Source organism: Argentina silus, assembly GCF_951799395.1.
Source record: "Argentina silus genome assembly, chromosome: 7".
Taxonomy (NCBI): domain Eukaryota; kingdom Metazoa; phylum Chordata; class Actinopteri; order Argentiniformes; family Argentinidae; genus Argentina; species Argentina silus.
The window spans coordinates 12316348-12332144 of NC_139661.1; the positions used below are offsets into that span (position 1 = coordinate 12316348).

General features: G+C 48.5%; 1 protein-coding gene across 4 annotated transcripts; it reads right to left on the reverse strand.

Moving 5' to 3' along the window:
- Positions 1-1215: 1215 nt before the first annotated feature.
- brd3b (bromodomain containing 3b) lies at positions 1216-15622 on the reverse strand. Of its 4 annotated transcripts, none has more exons than XM_083673560.1 (13): positions 15535-15622; positions 14084-14424; positions 13500-13637; positions 13275-13419; positions 12276-12466; positions 11507-11896; positions 11161-11289; positions 9948-10130; positions 9111-9179; positions 7602-7834; positions 6874-7163; positions 5760-5879; positions 1216-2778 (listed from the first exon to the last, which is right to left on the reverse strand). In XM_083673560.1, exons 2-13 carry the CDS (start codon positions 14285-14287, stop codon positions 2660-2662), a joined length of 2211 nt encoding a protein of 736 aa, XP_083529686.1. In that variant the 5' UTR covers positions 14288-14424; positions 15535-15622; the 3' UTR covers positions 1216-2659. The 4 variants fall into 4 exon arrangements, with proteins under 4 accessions (XP_083529686.1, XP_083529684.1, XP_083529685.1 ...); XM_083673558.1 differs by having other exon boundaries at positions 9933-10130; XM_083673559.1 differs by having other exon boundaries at positions 9933-10130; positions 15526-15581.
- Between the last annotated feature and the right edge of the window lie 175 nt (positions 15623-15797).

Consider the following 15797-nt stretch of genomic DNA (forward strand, 5'->3'; position numbering starts at 1 on the left):
TTTGGACAAATGTACTTTTACGTCTTTTACTAAAGTAAAATGATGTGGATGATACACCAAGAAAACAGCCAACAATGTCACACCCTTGTACGTTTATGTGGTTTATTTATGAAAACAAAGGAACTCAGAAAATAAGGGATCCCATATAAGTAATTACATCAAATATTCACTTTTTGTTTGCCCTGCATCCCCCATGTCACCTCACCCTTAAAACAATCCTAAAACTACGACATGGATCTTTAGTTCTCAAAGACTGATGTCTACAGAGGGTACTATACAGTGCTCAGAAATACGGCCGGAGTGCATGCAAATACATAAAATTATTTTATTAAAATATAAAATTAACTATTATATATTGACCAAGAACTAAAAATGAACAAATAAGTGAATATGGTGAAAGGACTTTTTCATAAACACTCCAGTCCTGACCCGTGCTGTCTTCAGTCAGAGCCAGCAGGCCTGTCTGAGACTCATCATGTAGAGGCAGGTCTGTCAGACTCCTCATGAAGAGGCAGGTCTGTCTGGTCCTCATGTAGAGGCAGGTCTGTGTGGTCCGCATGTAGAGGCAGGGCTGTCTGCCTCTGAGACTCATCATGGGGTTTAAACATCACAGTTAGGAGCCACTGACAGGTTGATCTCAGCTTCAGTTGGAAATGATCTCAAACTGATCTCAAACACATGGATCACCTCAGAGAAGACAGAGGCAGCAGAACACCTCCAGCCTCAGCAGTGTTATTGTACAAGGTAATAAACATGATTCTGAGAGGGAAGACTAGACTGTGTTACGACACATCTGACTAACGTTGTTTACAGAAGAGATCTCAATGTTCAAATAGAACAAACAAGCAACTCTAAGATGGTTTTCAGTTAAATTCAACAGGTCATTGTTTTCCTCAGTGAACCTGTTTATGTGGCAGTCACACGGACACAGCCCCCATGAGGAACAGGCTGTACTGCACGTGTGACGTCATCAAATGATGGATAGAACTGAAGCCCACAGACAGACAGAGAAAAAGCATTATTACATTCAATGATGAAAGTTGGCAGACATGGCAACGTGCCAATTATACAAATAGGCCTGGAGACCAACCAGAGCGGGGAAGGGGGGGGTTTACATTGTAACACTGGCTGCATAGAGATACATATAAAAGACTGTGACAATAGAAGTGTCAGACTATAAAATAAAATAAAACTGAAAAACACAGAAACACCAAAACCAGTCTCAACTGTTTTAATAAAAGAAATAACGGACAATCATTAGGGGGAATCAAATGTCCACGATGTCTGGGTACGACTTCTGTCTGGGTATGACTTCTGTCTGGGTACGCTTTTACTGTCGTGGGAGGCATCAAACCAAAAAGGTGAATAATTATTTAGTATGCGCCCTGCATATCGAGGGCAGAATATCAAAACAAACACTTCTACAAAATATGAGACACAAATACCATAGTTCGACAACCAGGAAACAAAATGTACAAAAGTAGTGTTTAAACAGCAAAATGACTTTGCCACAAATGTAAAGAAAATGATCTCTGGAAATACAGGAGGGCCATGATCAGGTTTAAATAGTCACCAGTGGTAGTCTAAATAGTCACCAGTGGCAGTCTAAATAGTCACCAGTGGTGGTTTAAATAGTCACCAGTGGTAGTCTAAATAGTCTCCACATTGGTGGTCTAAATAGTCACCAGTGGTAGTCTAAATAGCCGTCACAGTGGTAGTCTAAATAGTCACCAGTGGCGGTCTAAATAGTCACCAGTGGCGGTCTAAATAGTCACCACAGTGGTAGTCTAAATAGTCACCACAGTGGTGGTCTAAATAGCCACCACAGTGGTAGTCTAAATAGTGACCAGTGGTGGTCTAAATAGTCACCAGTGGTGGTCTAAATAGTCACCAGAGTGGTAGTCTACATAGTCTAAATAGTCACCAGTGGTAGTCTAAATAGTCACCAGTGGTAGTCTAGTGTTAGTCCCCTACACGACACAGACCCTGGACCACAACACGGCTGAATACTGTGTGGAAGATTGAGAGCAACTCAAACAACACTCCGATTCTCGGAGAGATCAATAGAAGCATGATTCGTTTTACAGTTTTGATGAAAATCATCAAATCCTCACTATAATGTCTTAAATAGAAAGCTGTGTCCGTAGAACTGATAAAATGCCTATGGAATGTTGTGAGGTGGTCGACGGAGCTAGCCAATCAGGAGAGAGAGAGAGACGGCGTTCCTTCGGCCGTACGCTGACCTAGCTTGCATTCTGAAGGGTTCACTACGTATACAACCACCAGCTCTCAGCACGGAGCAGCGACGATCTCCTGGAAAAACACAAAACCTTTCTCTTCATTTCCTCCGCTTGAAGAACTTTTCGTTGTGTTGTTGTTGTTCCGGTGATGCCAACCGTTTCCCTTGGAGGGCCGGTAAACAAACAAACAAACAAGGGTTGTCACGCGTGTCCTAACGCCTTCATCTATCTCTACATATAAAACATGAGCACTGCTCTGTCCTCCAGTATCTGGTCTCTTAGAAAAGTCCTCCAGGAAAGGAACACTCTGAGCTACAAAAGGGTTAAATCAACTAGGATGAGACAGGGGCTCAGGGTGTGTGTGTGTGTGGGTGTGTGTGTGGGTGTGTGTGTGTGTGTGTGTGGGTGGGTGGGTGTGTTCAGTCTGAGTCACTGCTCTCGGAGCTGGAGCCGGTGGAGCTGCTGGAACCGGAGTCGGAGGAGCTGCTGCTGCCGCTCAGACGAGACGCCCCCCCTGGTGCTGCTCCCCCCGCCTTCTCTACAGGACAAGAGAGCAGGGGTTAATACACACACACACACCCCCCAGTGCTGCTCCCCCCGCCTTCTCTACAGGACAGGACAGCAGGGGTTAATACCCCCCCCCCCCCCCCCCCCCGGTGCTGCTCCCCCTGCCTTCTCTACAGGACAGGAGAGCAGGGTTTAAAACACACATACATACACATATATACACACATATACACACATATACACACATATATATATATATATATATATATACACACACACACACACACGCTCCCCCCCCCCCCCCCCCCCCCCGCCTTCTCTACAGGGCAGGAGAGCAGGGGTTAACACACACACACACACACACACACACAACAGGAGGGGTTAATATACAGTTGTGGTCAGAAGTTTACATACACTTGTAAAGAACATGTATGTCATGGCAGTCTTGAGTTTCCAATCATTTCTACAACTCTTATTTTTCTGTGATGGATTGATTGGAGCACATACTTCTTTGGCACAAAAAACATTCATGAAGTTTGGCTCTTTTATGAATTTATTATGGGTCTTCTGAAAATGTGTCAATCTGCTGGGTCAAAAATATACATACAGCACCTTGAATTATCAATTTTGGTGATGTAGAAAGTTGTGTCAATCAAATTCGCTTTGTGGCATGGCCTCTTAACTTCTTATGAGTGATTATGATTGACTACAGCTGGTGACTTATTTCAGCCCATTTAAATAGGGCTTGTTTGATACACTCATTACACTCAGCCAAAAACGCTACAATGGGAAAGTCTAAGGAGCTCAGCACGGATCTGAAAAAGCGCATCATTGACTTGAACAAGTCAGGAAAGTCACTTGGAGCCATTTCAAAGCAGCTACAAGTCCCAAGATCAACTGTGCAAACAATTGTTTGGAAGTATAAAATGCATGGCACAGTTGTGTCACTGCCACGATCAGGAAGAAAACGCAAGCCATCACCTGTTGCTGAGAGAAAATTGGTCAGGATGGTCAAGAGTCAACCAAGAACCACCAAAAAGCAGGTCTGCCATGAATTAGAAGCTGCTGGAACACAGGTGTCAGTGTCCACAGTCAAGCGTGTTTTACATCGCCATGGGCTGAGAGGCTGCTGTGCAAGAAGGAAGCCGTTGCTCCAGAAGCGGCACCTTAAGGCTCGACTGAAGTTTGCTGCTGATCACATGGACAAAGAAAAGGCCTTCTGGAGGAAAGTTCTGTGGTCAGATGAAACATAAATGTAGCTATTTGACCACAATGACCAGAAATATGTTTGGAGGAGAGAAGGTGAGGCCTTTCACCCCAAGAACACCATACCTAGTCAAGCATGGTGGTGGTAGTATTATGCTCTGGACCTGTTTCGCTGCCAGTGGAGCTGTAAGTAAGTAAATGGAATAATGAAGAAGGAGGATTACCTCCAAATTCTTCAGGAAAACCTAAAAATTATCAGCAAGGTTGGGTCTTGGACGTAGTTGGGTGTTCCAACAGGACAATGACCCCAAACACACATCAAACGTGGTAAAGGAATGGCTAAATCAGGCTAGAATTAAGGTCTTAGAATGGCCTTCACAAAGTCCTGACTTAAACCCCATCGAGAACATGTGGAGTGTGCTGAAGAAACAAGTCTGTGTCAGAAAGCCAACGAATTTAGTTGAACTGCACCGATTCTGTCAAGAGGAGTGGTCAAAGACTCAACCAGAAGCTTGGATGGCTACCAAAAGCTTCTAATTGAGGTGAAAATGGCCAAGGGACATTTAACCAAATATTAGCATTGCTGTATGTATATTTTTGACCCAGCAGATTTTGTCACATTTTCAGAAGACCCATAATAAATTCATAAAAGAACCAAACTTCATGAATGTTTTTTGTGACAAAGTATGTGCTCCAATCAATCATTCACAAAAAAATAAGAATTGTAGAAATGATTGGAAACTCAAGACTGCCATGACATACATGTTCTTTACAAGTGTATGTAAACTTCTGACCACAACTGTATACACACACACACACCTACAGGGAGTGTTAAGGGACATATGATTTCACAGCAGCATAATGAATGTGATGCCAATAACATTCAGTAGCTGACGGGACTCCTGCTCTACATGATGCTGCATGCACGCACGCACGCTTTGGGAGAGGACAGACACCCACAGAGCTGAGGCTTGGGAGAGAGGGAGGGGAAGAAAAGAACAGGTGGATGAGAGGATGTAGCAGCCATTCAAGCAGTCAGAGAGAGAGAGAGAGAGAGAGAGAGAGTTCCTACATGTCTGCATCTATTCTCAACACTTAACACTCCAGGGTGTTTGTCAGGACAGAGCCTCCTGCTGAACCTCCTCTCTGACAACACAATTCCTGTCCTCTACCTGAGACTAGACTGGGGGTGGAGATCCTAGAGACTAGAAACATCTCCCTCTCTACTCCAACTAACTAACTAACCAACCAACCACAAAGCTATCAAGGCTTCCCTCTAACTAACTAACTAACCAACCACGTAAACACACAGCTACCAAGGCATCTCTCTAACTAACTAACTGCACAGCTAATGGCTTAACTAACTAACTAACCAACCACACAACTAAAGGCTTAACTAACTAACTACACAGCTAACGGCTTAACTAAATAACTAACTAACCACACAGCTAAAGTCTTAACTAACTAACCACACGACTAAAGGCTTTACTAACTAAACAGCTATCAAGGCTTCCCTCTACACTAACTAACTAACACAGCTAAAGGCTTAACAAACTGACTAACTAACTAACCAACCAACCACACAGCTAAAGGCTTAACCAACTGACTAACCACACAGCTACCAAGGCATCCCCTAGCCTGTCTGACCCTGAGCATGACCTCTCTGACCCCTAGCCTGATCCTTGACCTGTCTGACCCCTAGCCTGACCTGTCTGCCCCCTACCCTGTCCTGTCTGACCCCTGACCCCTAGCCCATTGCGGCAGCCTGTAGCACAGTGTGAGCAGCCCTCTGGAACACACATGTACCTTTTCTGGGCGGTTTCTTGTTGTTGTTGAGTTGTCCGCTGACGTCCTGCAGCCTCTGCTCTAACTCTCTCTTCTTGTCCTGAACCAGCTCTTCCTTAGACCTGGCCCCCTTCCTGCCCACTGAGGAGACACACAGGCAGGGCCAGGGGGTCAGAGGGCCAGGGAGTCAGAGGGCCAGGGAGTCAGAGGAAGAGGGAGTCAAAGGGCCAGGGAGTCAGGGGGCGTCAGAGGGCCAGGGAGTCAGAGGGAGTCAAAGGGCCAGGGGGTCAGAAGGCCAGGGAGTCAGAGGGCCAGGGAGTCAGAGAGTCAGGGAGTCAGAGGGCCAGGGGGTCAGAGGAAGACGAAGTCAGAGGGCCAGGGAGTTAGAGGGAGTCAGAGGGCCGGGGAGTCAGAGGGAGTCAAAGGGCCAGGGAGTCAGAGGGAGTCAAAGGGCCAGGGAGTCAGAGGGAGTCAAAGGGCCAGGGAGTCAGAGGGCCAGAGGGAGTCAAAGGGCCAGGTGGTCAGAGGGCCAGGGAGTCAAAGGGCCAGGTGGTCAGAGCCTATCTGTCCTTCCCAGCCGTGGCAACACACCCGCAGCCTCCCTCATCTCCGGCCCCCTCTGATAGCATCTAGCGCTAACTGGGACCTTTGGGACGCCCCCAACCCTCGACCCCTACCCTAACCCTAACCCTAACCCTAGACCCCGACCCCAACCCTAACCGTTCTTTGATCTCAACTCTAAACAGCGTCTGGCCATCCCAAGAACCCCAGTTAGACTGACATCTCCTGCCTCTGGTGTTTCAGAGAGTCTACTGTGAACCTGACAGAAGCAACAGTCAGCTCTGTCCTCTGTGTGTGTGTGTGTGTGTGTGTGTCTGGCATCAGCTCATTCAACATGAAAGACAGTGAATACAAGAGAGAGATACGACTGAAGGCCCCGTTGGTGAACAAACCACCACAGACAGACAGGTGGGGGAGGGGGGGGAGACCCAGAGGTACAGGAGCTTTAGAGTGTTTGGACCCTGACCAGAGAGGAGAGGAGAGAGGAGGAGTGGAGAAGAGAGGATGGGAGAGGAGAGGAAAGGATCGGAGAGTGACATCACACAGGAGGAGGAGGAGGCGTGAAGTCACATACGTAGAAGTTTGCGTTGTTTCTTCTGCAGACAGGACTTGACGTATCGCTCCAGCTCCCGCAGCGTCGACGGCTTCAGCGTCTCAAAGTCGATCTCAATCTCGTCGGGGTTGGAGTCTCGCAGCGACGGCTCCCGTGATTGGATGATGTGTACGACGCGGCCCAGCTTCTCACCGGGCAGGCGGTTGATGTCCAGGCTCAGCTGGCGCTTCTCGTCGTAGGACATGGGGAGGGATGGCTCCTCCTCCGACTCGCCGTTCGCCGGGCCCGCCTTCGAGCCTTTCTTGGGCTGCCTGGGAGACGAAGTGAGATCTTTGTTCCAGCTTCCACTGTCTTACAAGACGGACGTTTAAGCAACATTCTACAAAACAACACATTTTTTTGTGTATATTTCTCGTCAGTCCATCATTGAGATGGTCTCAAATTATTATTATTATTTTGCGCAACACAGCCTCAAAGATCTATCACCTAATAGAATGCTCGATCTACTTCCTGGTCTCATAGTGATTTGTTACGAACCAGGAAGTAAACCTGACCCAGTGTGCTGTGATTTGTTAGGTGTCAGGAAACAAACCTGAGCTGAGGTGCTGTGATTCGTTCCTAACCAGGAAGTAAACTTGACCTGGCGTGCTGAATTAGTATAAAGCTAAAACACATTCCATCAACACTGATTGGATGGCTAACAATGACCGCGAGAAAATGACACCATCTGATCGGTCAGAGGTCGGTACCTGGTGGCTGTCACCGTGCTATTGGCTTTCCTGGCGGGAGCCTTCTTCTGATTGGCTGGCTTGGCTGGCTGTGTGGACTTGGGCTTCTTGTCTTCCTCCACCTTCCCCTTGGTGGGCTTGTCCTTCTCCTTCTCCTTCTTCTTCTTCTCTTTCTCCTTCTTCTCCTTCTTCTTCTTTGGTTTGCTGACGGGAGCCTGTGATAGGACGGCCAGCTGTTCGTGGACGGCCTTTAGCTGAGGACGGCAGGAGAGACGAGAGTTTAATAGTTAATAAAAAGAAACATTCCACAACCTTCATCTACTCATAATCATCCATGAATCATCTTGGTGTAGCAGGAATATAGCCTGGTTCCAGACTAGTATGTAGTTTAGCCTGGTCCCAGATCAGTCTGTGTTTTAGCCTGGTCCCCGATCAGTATGTGTTTTAGCCTGGTCCCCGATCAGTATGTGTTTTAGCCTGGTCCCCGATCAGTATGTGTTTATCCACCCCCTCTGACTGTGGTTGTCTCTAACGCATAGACCGATCTGGGGTCAGGTTAAAACACAAACAGATCTGGGGGCAGGCCAGGACTGGTAGTGACAGAAACACACCAGCAGTCAGACTAACTAACGTAGGATGTAATACAAAGCAAATCTGTTTCATTACGTCATGATTAAGACAACGCTTCATATGAGAATCACCCGACAGACTACTGAATATGTTTTTTTGTGTGATTGACTGTGTGTGTCTGTATTCATTGGTGGCATTTCAGATAAAAACAGCAGGTAAAGGCATGCACATAAGAGGTGTCTTGTTAAATCATTTCTGATTGGTCAGGAAAGATGCTGGCCAACCAATCAAGCGGCCTGTATCTACCTCACAACACTACAAGAAGCTACGCTGACGTCACAACTGAAACCGTAACTCTGACAGATGAGATCTGAAGAGAGAGAAAGGCAGAAAGGAAGAGAAGAAACGTCTAGCCAGTGAACCTGCCCTGTTCTGTCTGTCACTACAACTGAGGCTACCACACACAGGAAGTGCTCTCCATCCCTACAGGAAGCACCAGAGACCTTTCCTATCCTGTCACCACCAAACGTCCCATCTACGTTAATCAAACACCTCCCACCACGGCCACCATCTTGACTAGCGGCATCTCCCAGCGGCATCTACTGCCCTCCCAGCGTACGGTCCTCCCCTCCCAGCGTACAGTCCTCCCCCCCCAGCGTACGGCCCTCCTCTCCCAGCGTACTGTCCCCCCAGCATACTGCCCTCCCCCCCAAGCGTACTGCCCCCCCCCCCCCCAGCGTCTGTTGCAGAGCAGGCTGACTGATGGAGACCGGCCTAGCACACTACCAGCCCTCTATCTACCCTCCTCCCTCTCCTCCTCCTCCTCCCCCTCCCCCCTCCTCAACCCTCTACCGCCCTCTCCCTGTCTACGAGGTGAACACAGGACAGCAGGGTTCATGTTGGGGGGGCTGGGGAAGCAGGGTTCATGTGGGGGGGCTGGGGAAGTAAGAGTTAAATCACCTGGAACCGTTTGGCACACCCGTTTTTTTTCCCCGCCCTGTTACCATTGGGCTGCTCCACTGAAGCTTGCTGGTAAGAAAGCCAGAGGGAGGGTCAGGGGTCAAGGGGTCAAACACACAACAGAACGCCACAGAATCATCATGTTAACATTCTATAGCAGAACAGGAACAACAGCAACAACAACAACAACAACAACAAGACTAGGACACAATCAACAGCTGTACTGGCGCTAGCTGCTAGCTAGCATGTGAATGTAGCGTGAGTCTTACTGATACGGCAACATGCAAGCCAGGGGGGTGCATGGCTCTGGCAGCACTGGTCGTCATGGTAGCGGTAGAGGGATAACTAGCTGCTCTGCGATTGGCTGACTAACAAGCATCTCTGGTAAAGTAACTTCTCAACTGCATGTGGTTTTGAATGTGTCAATGTTCTACTTGGGGGGGGGGGGGGGGGTTGGTTTGGGACTGGGCATGGGGTTGGTTTGGGAGAGGGGCCAGGGGTTGGTTTGGGAGAGGGGCCAGGTGTTGGTTTGGGACTGTAAGGGAGAGGGGCCAGGGGTTGGTTTGGGACTGGGCCTGTCAGGGGGAAGGGGCATGGGGTTGGTTTGGGACTGGGCCTGTCAGGGGGGAGGGGCCAGGGGTTGGTTTGGGACTGGGCCTGTCAGGGGGGAGGGGCCAGGGGTTGGTTTGAGACTGGGTCCATCAGGTGGGAGGGGCCAGGGGGTGGTTTGGGACAGGGGCCAGGGGGTGGTTTGGGACAGGGGCCAGGGGTTAGTGGCCCGTCGGGGGGAGGGGATGTTGGTCTTTGGTAGTGAGAACCCACCTGTTGTGAACCCACCTGTTCCTGTAGCTCGGCCAATCGCGTGGCTCGCTCCTCCTCAGAGTCGGAGCTGTCAGAGGAGGAGGAGTTGGCGCTGCTCTCGCTGCTGGCCGTGCTCTTACTGACCACGGGATTGGTGGAGGGCACGGCCCCCTCCACTGCCTCGTCTGGCATCTTGGCAAAACGCATCTCAAACACATCCTGAGACAGACAGACAAACAGACAGACAGACAGACAGGCAGACAGACAGGCAGACAGACAGGCAGACAGACAGGCAGACAGACAGAGACAGAAAGACAGAGAAACAGGCAGATGAGAGGCAGACAGACAGACAGGGACAGACAGACAGGCAGAGATAGACAGATAGAGGCAAACAGACCCACCGAGAGACAGACAGACAGACAGAGATAGATTAAAACATCAGGGGTGTTTTTGGTGAAACTTTCACAACATTGTAGACATGCAATATAAAAACTGTGAAATCCCTTTTCTACATGAGACATACACTTAGTCAGGTTGGGGTTAGGGTTAGTCAGGTTAAGTTGTTGTTAGCTGGGGTTAGGGTTAGTCAGGTTAAGTTGTTGTTAGCTGGGGTTAGGGTTAGTTAGGTTGAGTTGTTGTTAGCTGGGGTTAGGGTTAGTTAGGTTGAGTTGTTGTTAGCTGGGGTTAGGGTTAGTCAGGTTGAGTTTAGGGCAGGGGTTCCCAACCTTTCTCATCCCTCATTTTACACCTTATGAAATTTGTGCCCCCCAATAAAAGAGAAAGAAAGGTTGTATTTTCTATATTATGTAAGTCAGAGAGTGTTGCAAGGAATCTATCCATTTTTGGGTACAATGCCTCAAATCTACCTAAAGGCCTCACGCCCTACCTCAAATATTTGGCGCCCTCGAGGTTGGGAACCACAGGGTTAGGGTTAGGTTGTGGTAAGGCTGGGGTTGGATTGTGGTTAGATCGTGGGAAGGTTGTGATAAGGTTGGGGTTTTGGTTAGGCTGGGATAAGGTTTGGGGTTGGGATAAGGTTTGGGGTTGTGATAAGGTTGGTGCTGTGAGTAAGATTGGGGTTGTGGTAAGATTGTGGTAGGTTGTGGTTAGATTGTGGGAAGGTTGGGTTAAGGTTGGGGTTAGATTGTGGTATGGTTGTGGTTAGGTTGTGGTTAGGTCAGCGTTAGGTTGTGGGAAGGTTGGGGTTGTGGTTAGGTTGGGGTTGTGGTTAGGGTGAACTTGAGCGTACCTGCAGCTTCCGGGCCATGGCGACCACCTCGTGGTCAGGTGGGTTGTACTTGTAGCAGTTTGAGAACATTAACCGCACGTCTGTGGCGAAGCTCTGGGCATCTGGGTAGTCTCGCCCATCCATCTTTTTCTGGGGGGGGGGAGAGAGTTAGGCAGACTCTTTAACCTCCAAGTAATTCTGAATAGTAGAGCAGAGGGGATGACCACATTGATAAGCCATGCTGGTGAATAAAACACACATTCTAATCTAATACATTGTAGGAGTTTGTTAGAAGTAGCTAGTTTGTTTGTTAGGGGTGAGTTTGTTAGGAGTGAGTATGTGAGAGGTTCCTGGTTCGGGGCCCTACCTTGACGGAGCTGAGGTCCATGGGGTGTTTGATGATCTCGTGGTAGTCGTGCAACTCCAGTGCCTCCGCGTCCACGGGCTTGTAGAATGGCCAGGCGTACGCCGCGTGCTTCTTCGACAGCATCTCCTTCAGGATGACGTCACAGTACTTGAGCTGCTCTCCCAGCCGGCCCTTCTTCCCCCCTGCCCCCGCCGCGCCCACCAGGGGGAGTTCTTCCGCCTCCTCCACCTCCTTCTTGGGGGGTTTGATGGGCCGCCCGGCGCCCTCCCTCCTGGACGACAGCTTTCCCTGCTTGGCCTCCAGGCCCTGGGGCGGGGAGTCACTCCTACTGGCCGAGATGGCTGAGGTGGTGGGGGTGGTCGTGTCTGCTTTCCTCTTCACCCCCTTCTTCTATAGGGAGCGGGGGGGTGGGGGCGGAGGCGAGGAGAGGGGAAAGATGAGGAGAGAATACTTGATCTTTTAGGAACTTTCTTTTGCAAACTTAAGAGAGATCCAGCTACATGTACATCAATGCTCTGCTTGTCATCACAAAAAAAAATCATCTCTGAATTCTAACTGATTAATCATTATCACACCAGCATTCTGATCATAGAATTATACATTAATTATTCATACATAGTAATACTCAACAATATTTACATCAGCGTGTCCTTCCTACTACCATTCTCCAATGTCAGAACTAGTATCCTAACAAATGTCCTGACTACTGTCCTGACTCGTGTCTTAACAAGTGACCTGACTAGTGTCTGTTCGGAACCCCCCTGGTTACCTTGACGACGGGCGTTGCCGTGGGGACCACGGGCATGGATGCGGCAGCAGGGGGGGCAGGCGGGGCGGGGGTGGTGGTGGCGCCGGTTGGCACAGGCGTGGCAGAGATGACGGGGGTCTGGGTGACCAGGGGGGTGGAGGGGGGGTAGGAGGAGGGGGGGGAGGAGGACTCCCCCTGGGTCTGAGGACTCCCTGGAGGACACAACACCACCATCAACAACAAAAACAACACCACCGCCACCATCAACATCGCCACCATCAACATCACCACCACCACCAACAACAACAACAACAACAACGCCACCACCACCACCATCAACAACAACAACACCATCAACAACAGCTCCAGAGAGGGACGTGTTACTCAACATCGTGTCAGCCCACCACTGGTCCCAACATATGATGGTGCATTCACACCTCATAGTTACCCCAGTAGAGCATTCATAGTTACCCCAGTAGAGCATTCATAGATACCCCGGTAGAGCATTAATAGTTACCCCGGTAGAGCATTAATAGTTACCCCGGTAGAGCATTAATAGTTACCCTGGTACAGCATTCATAGTTACCCCGGTAGAGCATTCATAGTTACCCCAGTAGAGCATTCACTGTTACCCCAGTAGAGCATTCATAGATACCCCAGTAAAGCATTCATAGATACCCCAGTAGAGCATTCATACCTCATAATTACAAGCTCACATTTCCTACCTGGAACAGTCCCATAGTGATGCTTCAAAACACATCATCATGTGACTGAACCAGGAAGTAACCCTGGTGTTGCTGTGTTTGGGACCATATCAATGGTGGGCTGACATATGTATGACTTTTGAGTGAAATTCTGCTTCATGTTTTGACATAACATTATTTGGATAGTGGCCTATAAATGTATTCACAGGTCTATAAGTATCAATTGAAACACTGTTGATTTGAGGCATACCTGTGCTGGGGGGGGGGGGGTGTAGCGTACCTGCGGTAGCGTGGAGGTTGGGGGGCTGTAGCGTACCTGTGGTGGCAGGGGGGCCAGGTTTGCGGGCCTTGACCTTGGGGGCTGGGGGGAGCAGCGCCACCTCCTCCTGGGGCATCTGAGCCACCTTCTGGAGGAAGATCTTCTCCAGAGCCTGGGCCATGAGCACGATGTCATCTGTAGGCTGGGGACACAGAACACCTCAATAAATACATTAACATCACATCATCGTCTTCTAACTTACGGAATGTAACAGTTGTTTACCTTGTTGTAGATGTAACAGTTGGTGAACATGGTGTTGAAGTCCTGCATGCACTCGCTGGCGCTCCAGTAGTAGTTGTTCTCTAGCCTCTTCTTTATCGTCCCCATGTCCATCGGGTTCTTGATCACTTTATGGTAGTCCTGAACAGAGCAGAATAAACCTTTAATATGCAATAAGGCAATTTGGATGCGGCCATATCATAGAAGACACATGACCTTCACCAGAACATATTATTCAGTGAGGCGTAATTCTAAAAACATTCAGAAAGAAATATAATGTGTTGAGCTGTCATGGCTCCTCTACACCCTGACACTCATAGCTGTTCTACTCAGTCCATTTCTACATCCTGGACAGTTCTATTCAGTACATTTCTATGCGTGTTCAGTGACCTCACACCTCTTTGACAGGCCCTGTCGATTGCTCTCTGGATATTTGAGGAGACGGTTACATGTGTTGGCAGGTCAGAGGTCGCGAGTTCAAGGCAAGTCGAATTGCGGGGTGACTGTTTGCAACAACTTAATTCATTCATTCATTCAGTCACTCAGATCAATAAAGTACCTATCTATCTCTTATTGATTGAACTTACCGCCAAGCAGAGTTTGATGGCGTCCACAGGCAGGTAGAAAGGCCAGGCGAACTGGTGCTTCCACAGCGTCTTCACCACCACATTCTGCATGTACTGCAGCTGGTTGGTCTTCCTGCCTGGCTTGGTGGGGTTGGTCCACTCAGGGGGCGGAGGGTTGACCAGGACTGGGGGGGCAGCCACGGGGGCCGCTGGCTCCGCCGACATACTGGCTGTGGACAGGGGAACACCTTATCTCCTGGCGAGGCGAACGGTCTGAGTGTCTGCTGTGTCTTCAGTGGGATCTCTGCTCCTCATTCCTGCTGTGACACACACATCCCATCTCACCCCTGGGAGTCACGCCCCTGGCAGAGACAGGCAGCACACAGGAGGGTTGGATCAACAAGAAAAGGAACACACACACACACAGTTTAGTACTGGTGATGGAGGTGAATGAATAGAGCCAGGTGAAGAGGGATATAGGACTTGGTTCTATGTATGTCTACGTATGTGGTTTAAAACATCCAGTGAAGTTCATACAACAGGTAACACAAACACACTTCGTCAAACGTTCACCTGAACCCCAGGTGGCATGCTCACTGGAGCAGCCTTAGGTTCATAATAACATTCTACAAGGAAAACTTATAGAAAAACATTTGAATAGAAAATGAAGACTTTTGCTCCTAGCGTTCTCTTATTTTGACGAATAGACTGACGCGCGCTATATTAAACTGCTAAACACGCACGTCACTCCGACATTTGAACGAAAGTTAACTAGCTGTCAGAAAGGCAATAACCATGAAAATAGAGACCAGGAATGGAGAGATCAATCAACAAACACAGTAAAGCACACAATCTTCAACAGGAACAATTACAAGACGACAGCCGAGGTCTCGCAAGTTTAGCAATAACCACGTGAAATCCAAATACACACCGAGCCTTGTGAAGGCAGCTATTCGACAGAGAATTGGCTAATATTTTGTCCTTAATCATAACATATATAGCTTTTATAATGTACCCAGGGCTGCAAACGAGTGTGCATCATACATAGCTAGCATAGCTACACATTATTCCTTTAAAAAGATGGCGGGCAGGGCAATGAAATACTAGATAGCTAACTTAGCAAGCTAACTAGCTTCTCAATCGGCAATATCTTTATAGTGTAGATACTGTGCAGACAGCTAGCTACACTGGTTGCAACTAAACATCACCTAAAACACTACACTATAACATTGTAGAAGCACTGCAATAAATGCGAACTTCGCATATTATAATTTTAGCCTACCAAATCCTAGACGTAGCTAGCTAGCTGGCTAAATAGCTATAAGCTTTGTATGCATTGTTTCAAGGCGCCGAGCGGGCAGGCTGACTCCCAAAATGCAACCTATAGATTGAGTGCATTTGAGAAACACTTCAATGTGCATTCCACCATTTCAAGATCACTAAATGGAAAATACATGTTTTACTTTATTTACTTTATCCTCAAGTGGATCCAGTGATGTTTTGCTCGCAGTTTTCTGGCACCTTTTATTTCAGCGAAGTGGCATAATAGATGAGTTATCAGCTGTCTGCGAGGCCCCCTGCCCATGCGCAGCTCCGTGCAGCATCATGGTCGTTGTTGTGTTTTGATAGGTAAAGTGTTTGGAATTGGGGTATGTCCCTAAACTACTGACTACATGTTCCAGGATGCACCTCCTGAAGCACAAGCCATATTTTGCCCCATCAGCGCGTCGTCATG

Coding starts and splice junctions, on each gene's coding strand:
- brd3b (XM_083673558.1), bottom strand. CDS start 14,287: ATGTCGGCGGAGCCAGCGGCCCCCGTGGCTGCCCCCCCAGTCCTGGTC. Junction 7,835..9,110: donor GGTGTGCCAAACGGTTCCAG/GTGATTTAACTC, acceptor TGCCGTCCTCAG/CTAAAGGCCGTCCACGAACA. Junction 5,880..6,873: donor GAAACAACGCAAACTTCTAC/GTATGTGACTTC, acceptor GTGTCTCCTCAG/TGGGCAGGAAGGGGGCCAGG.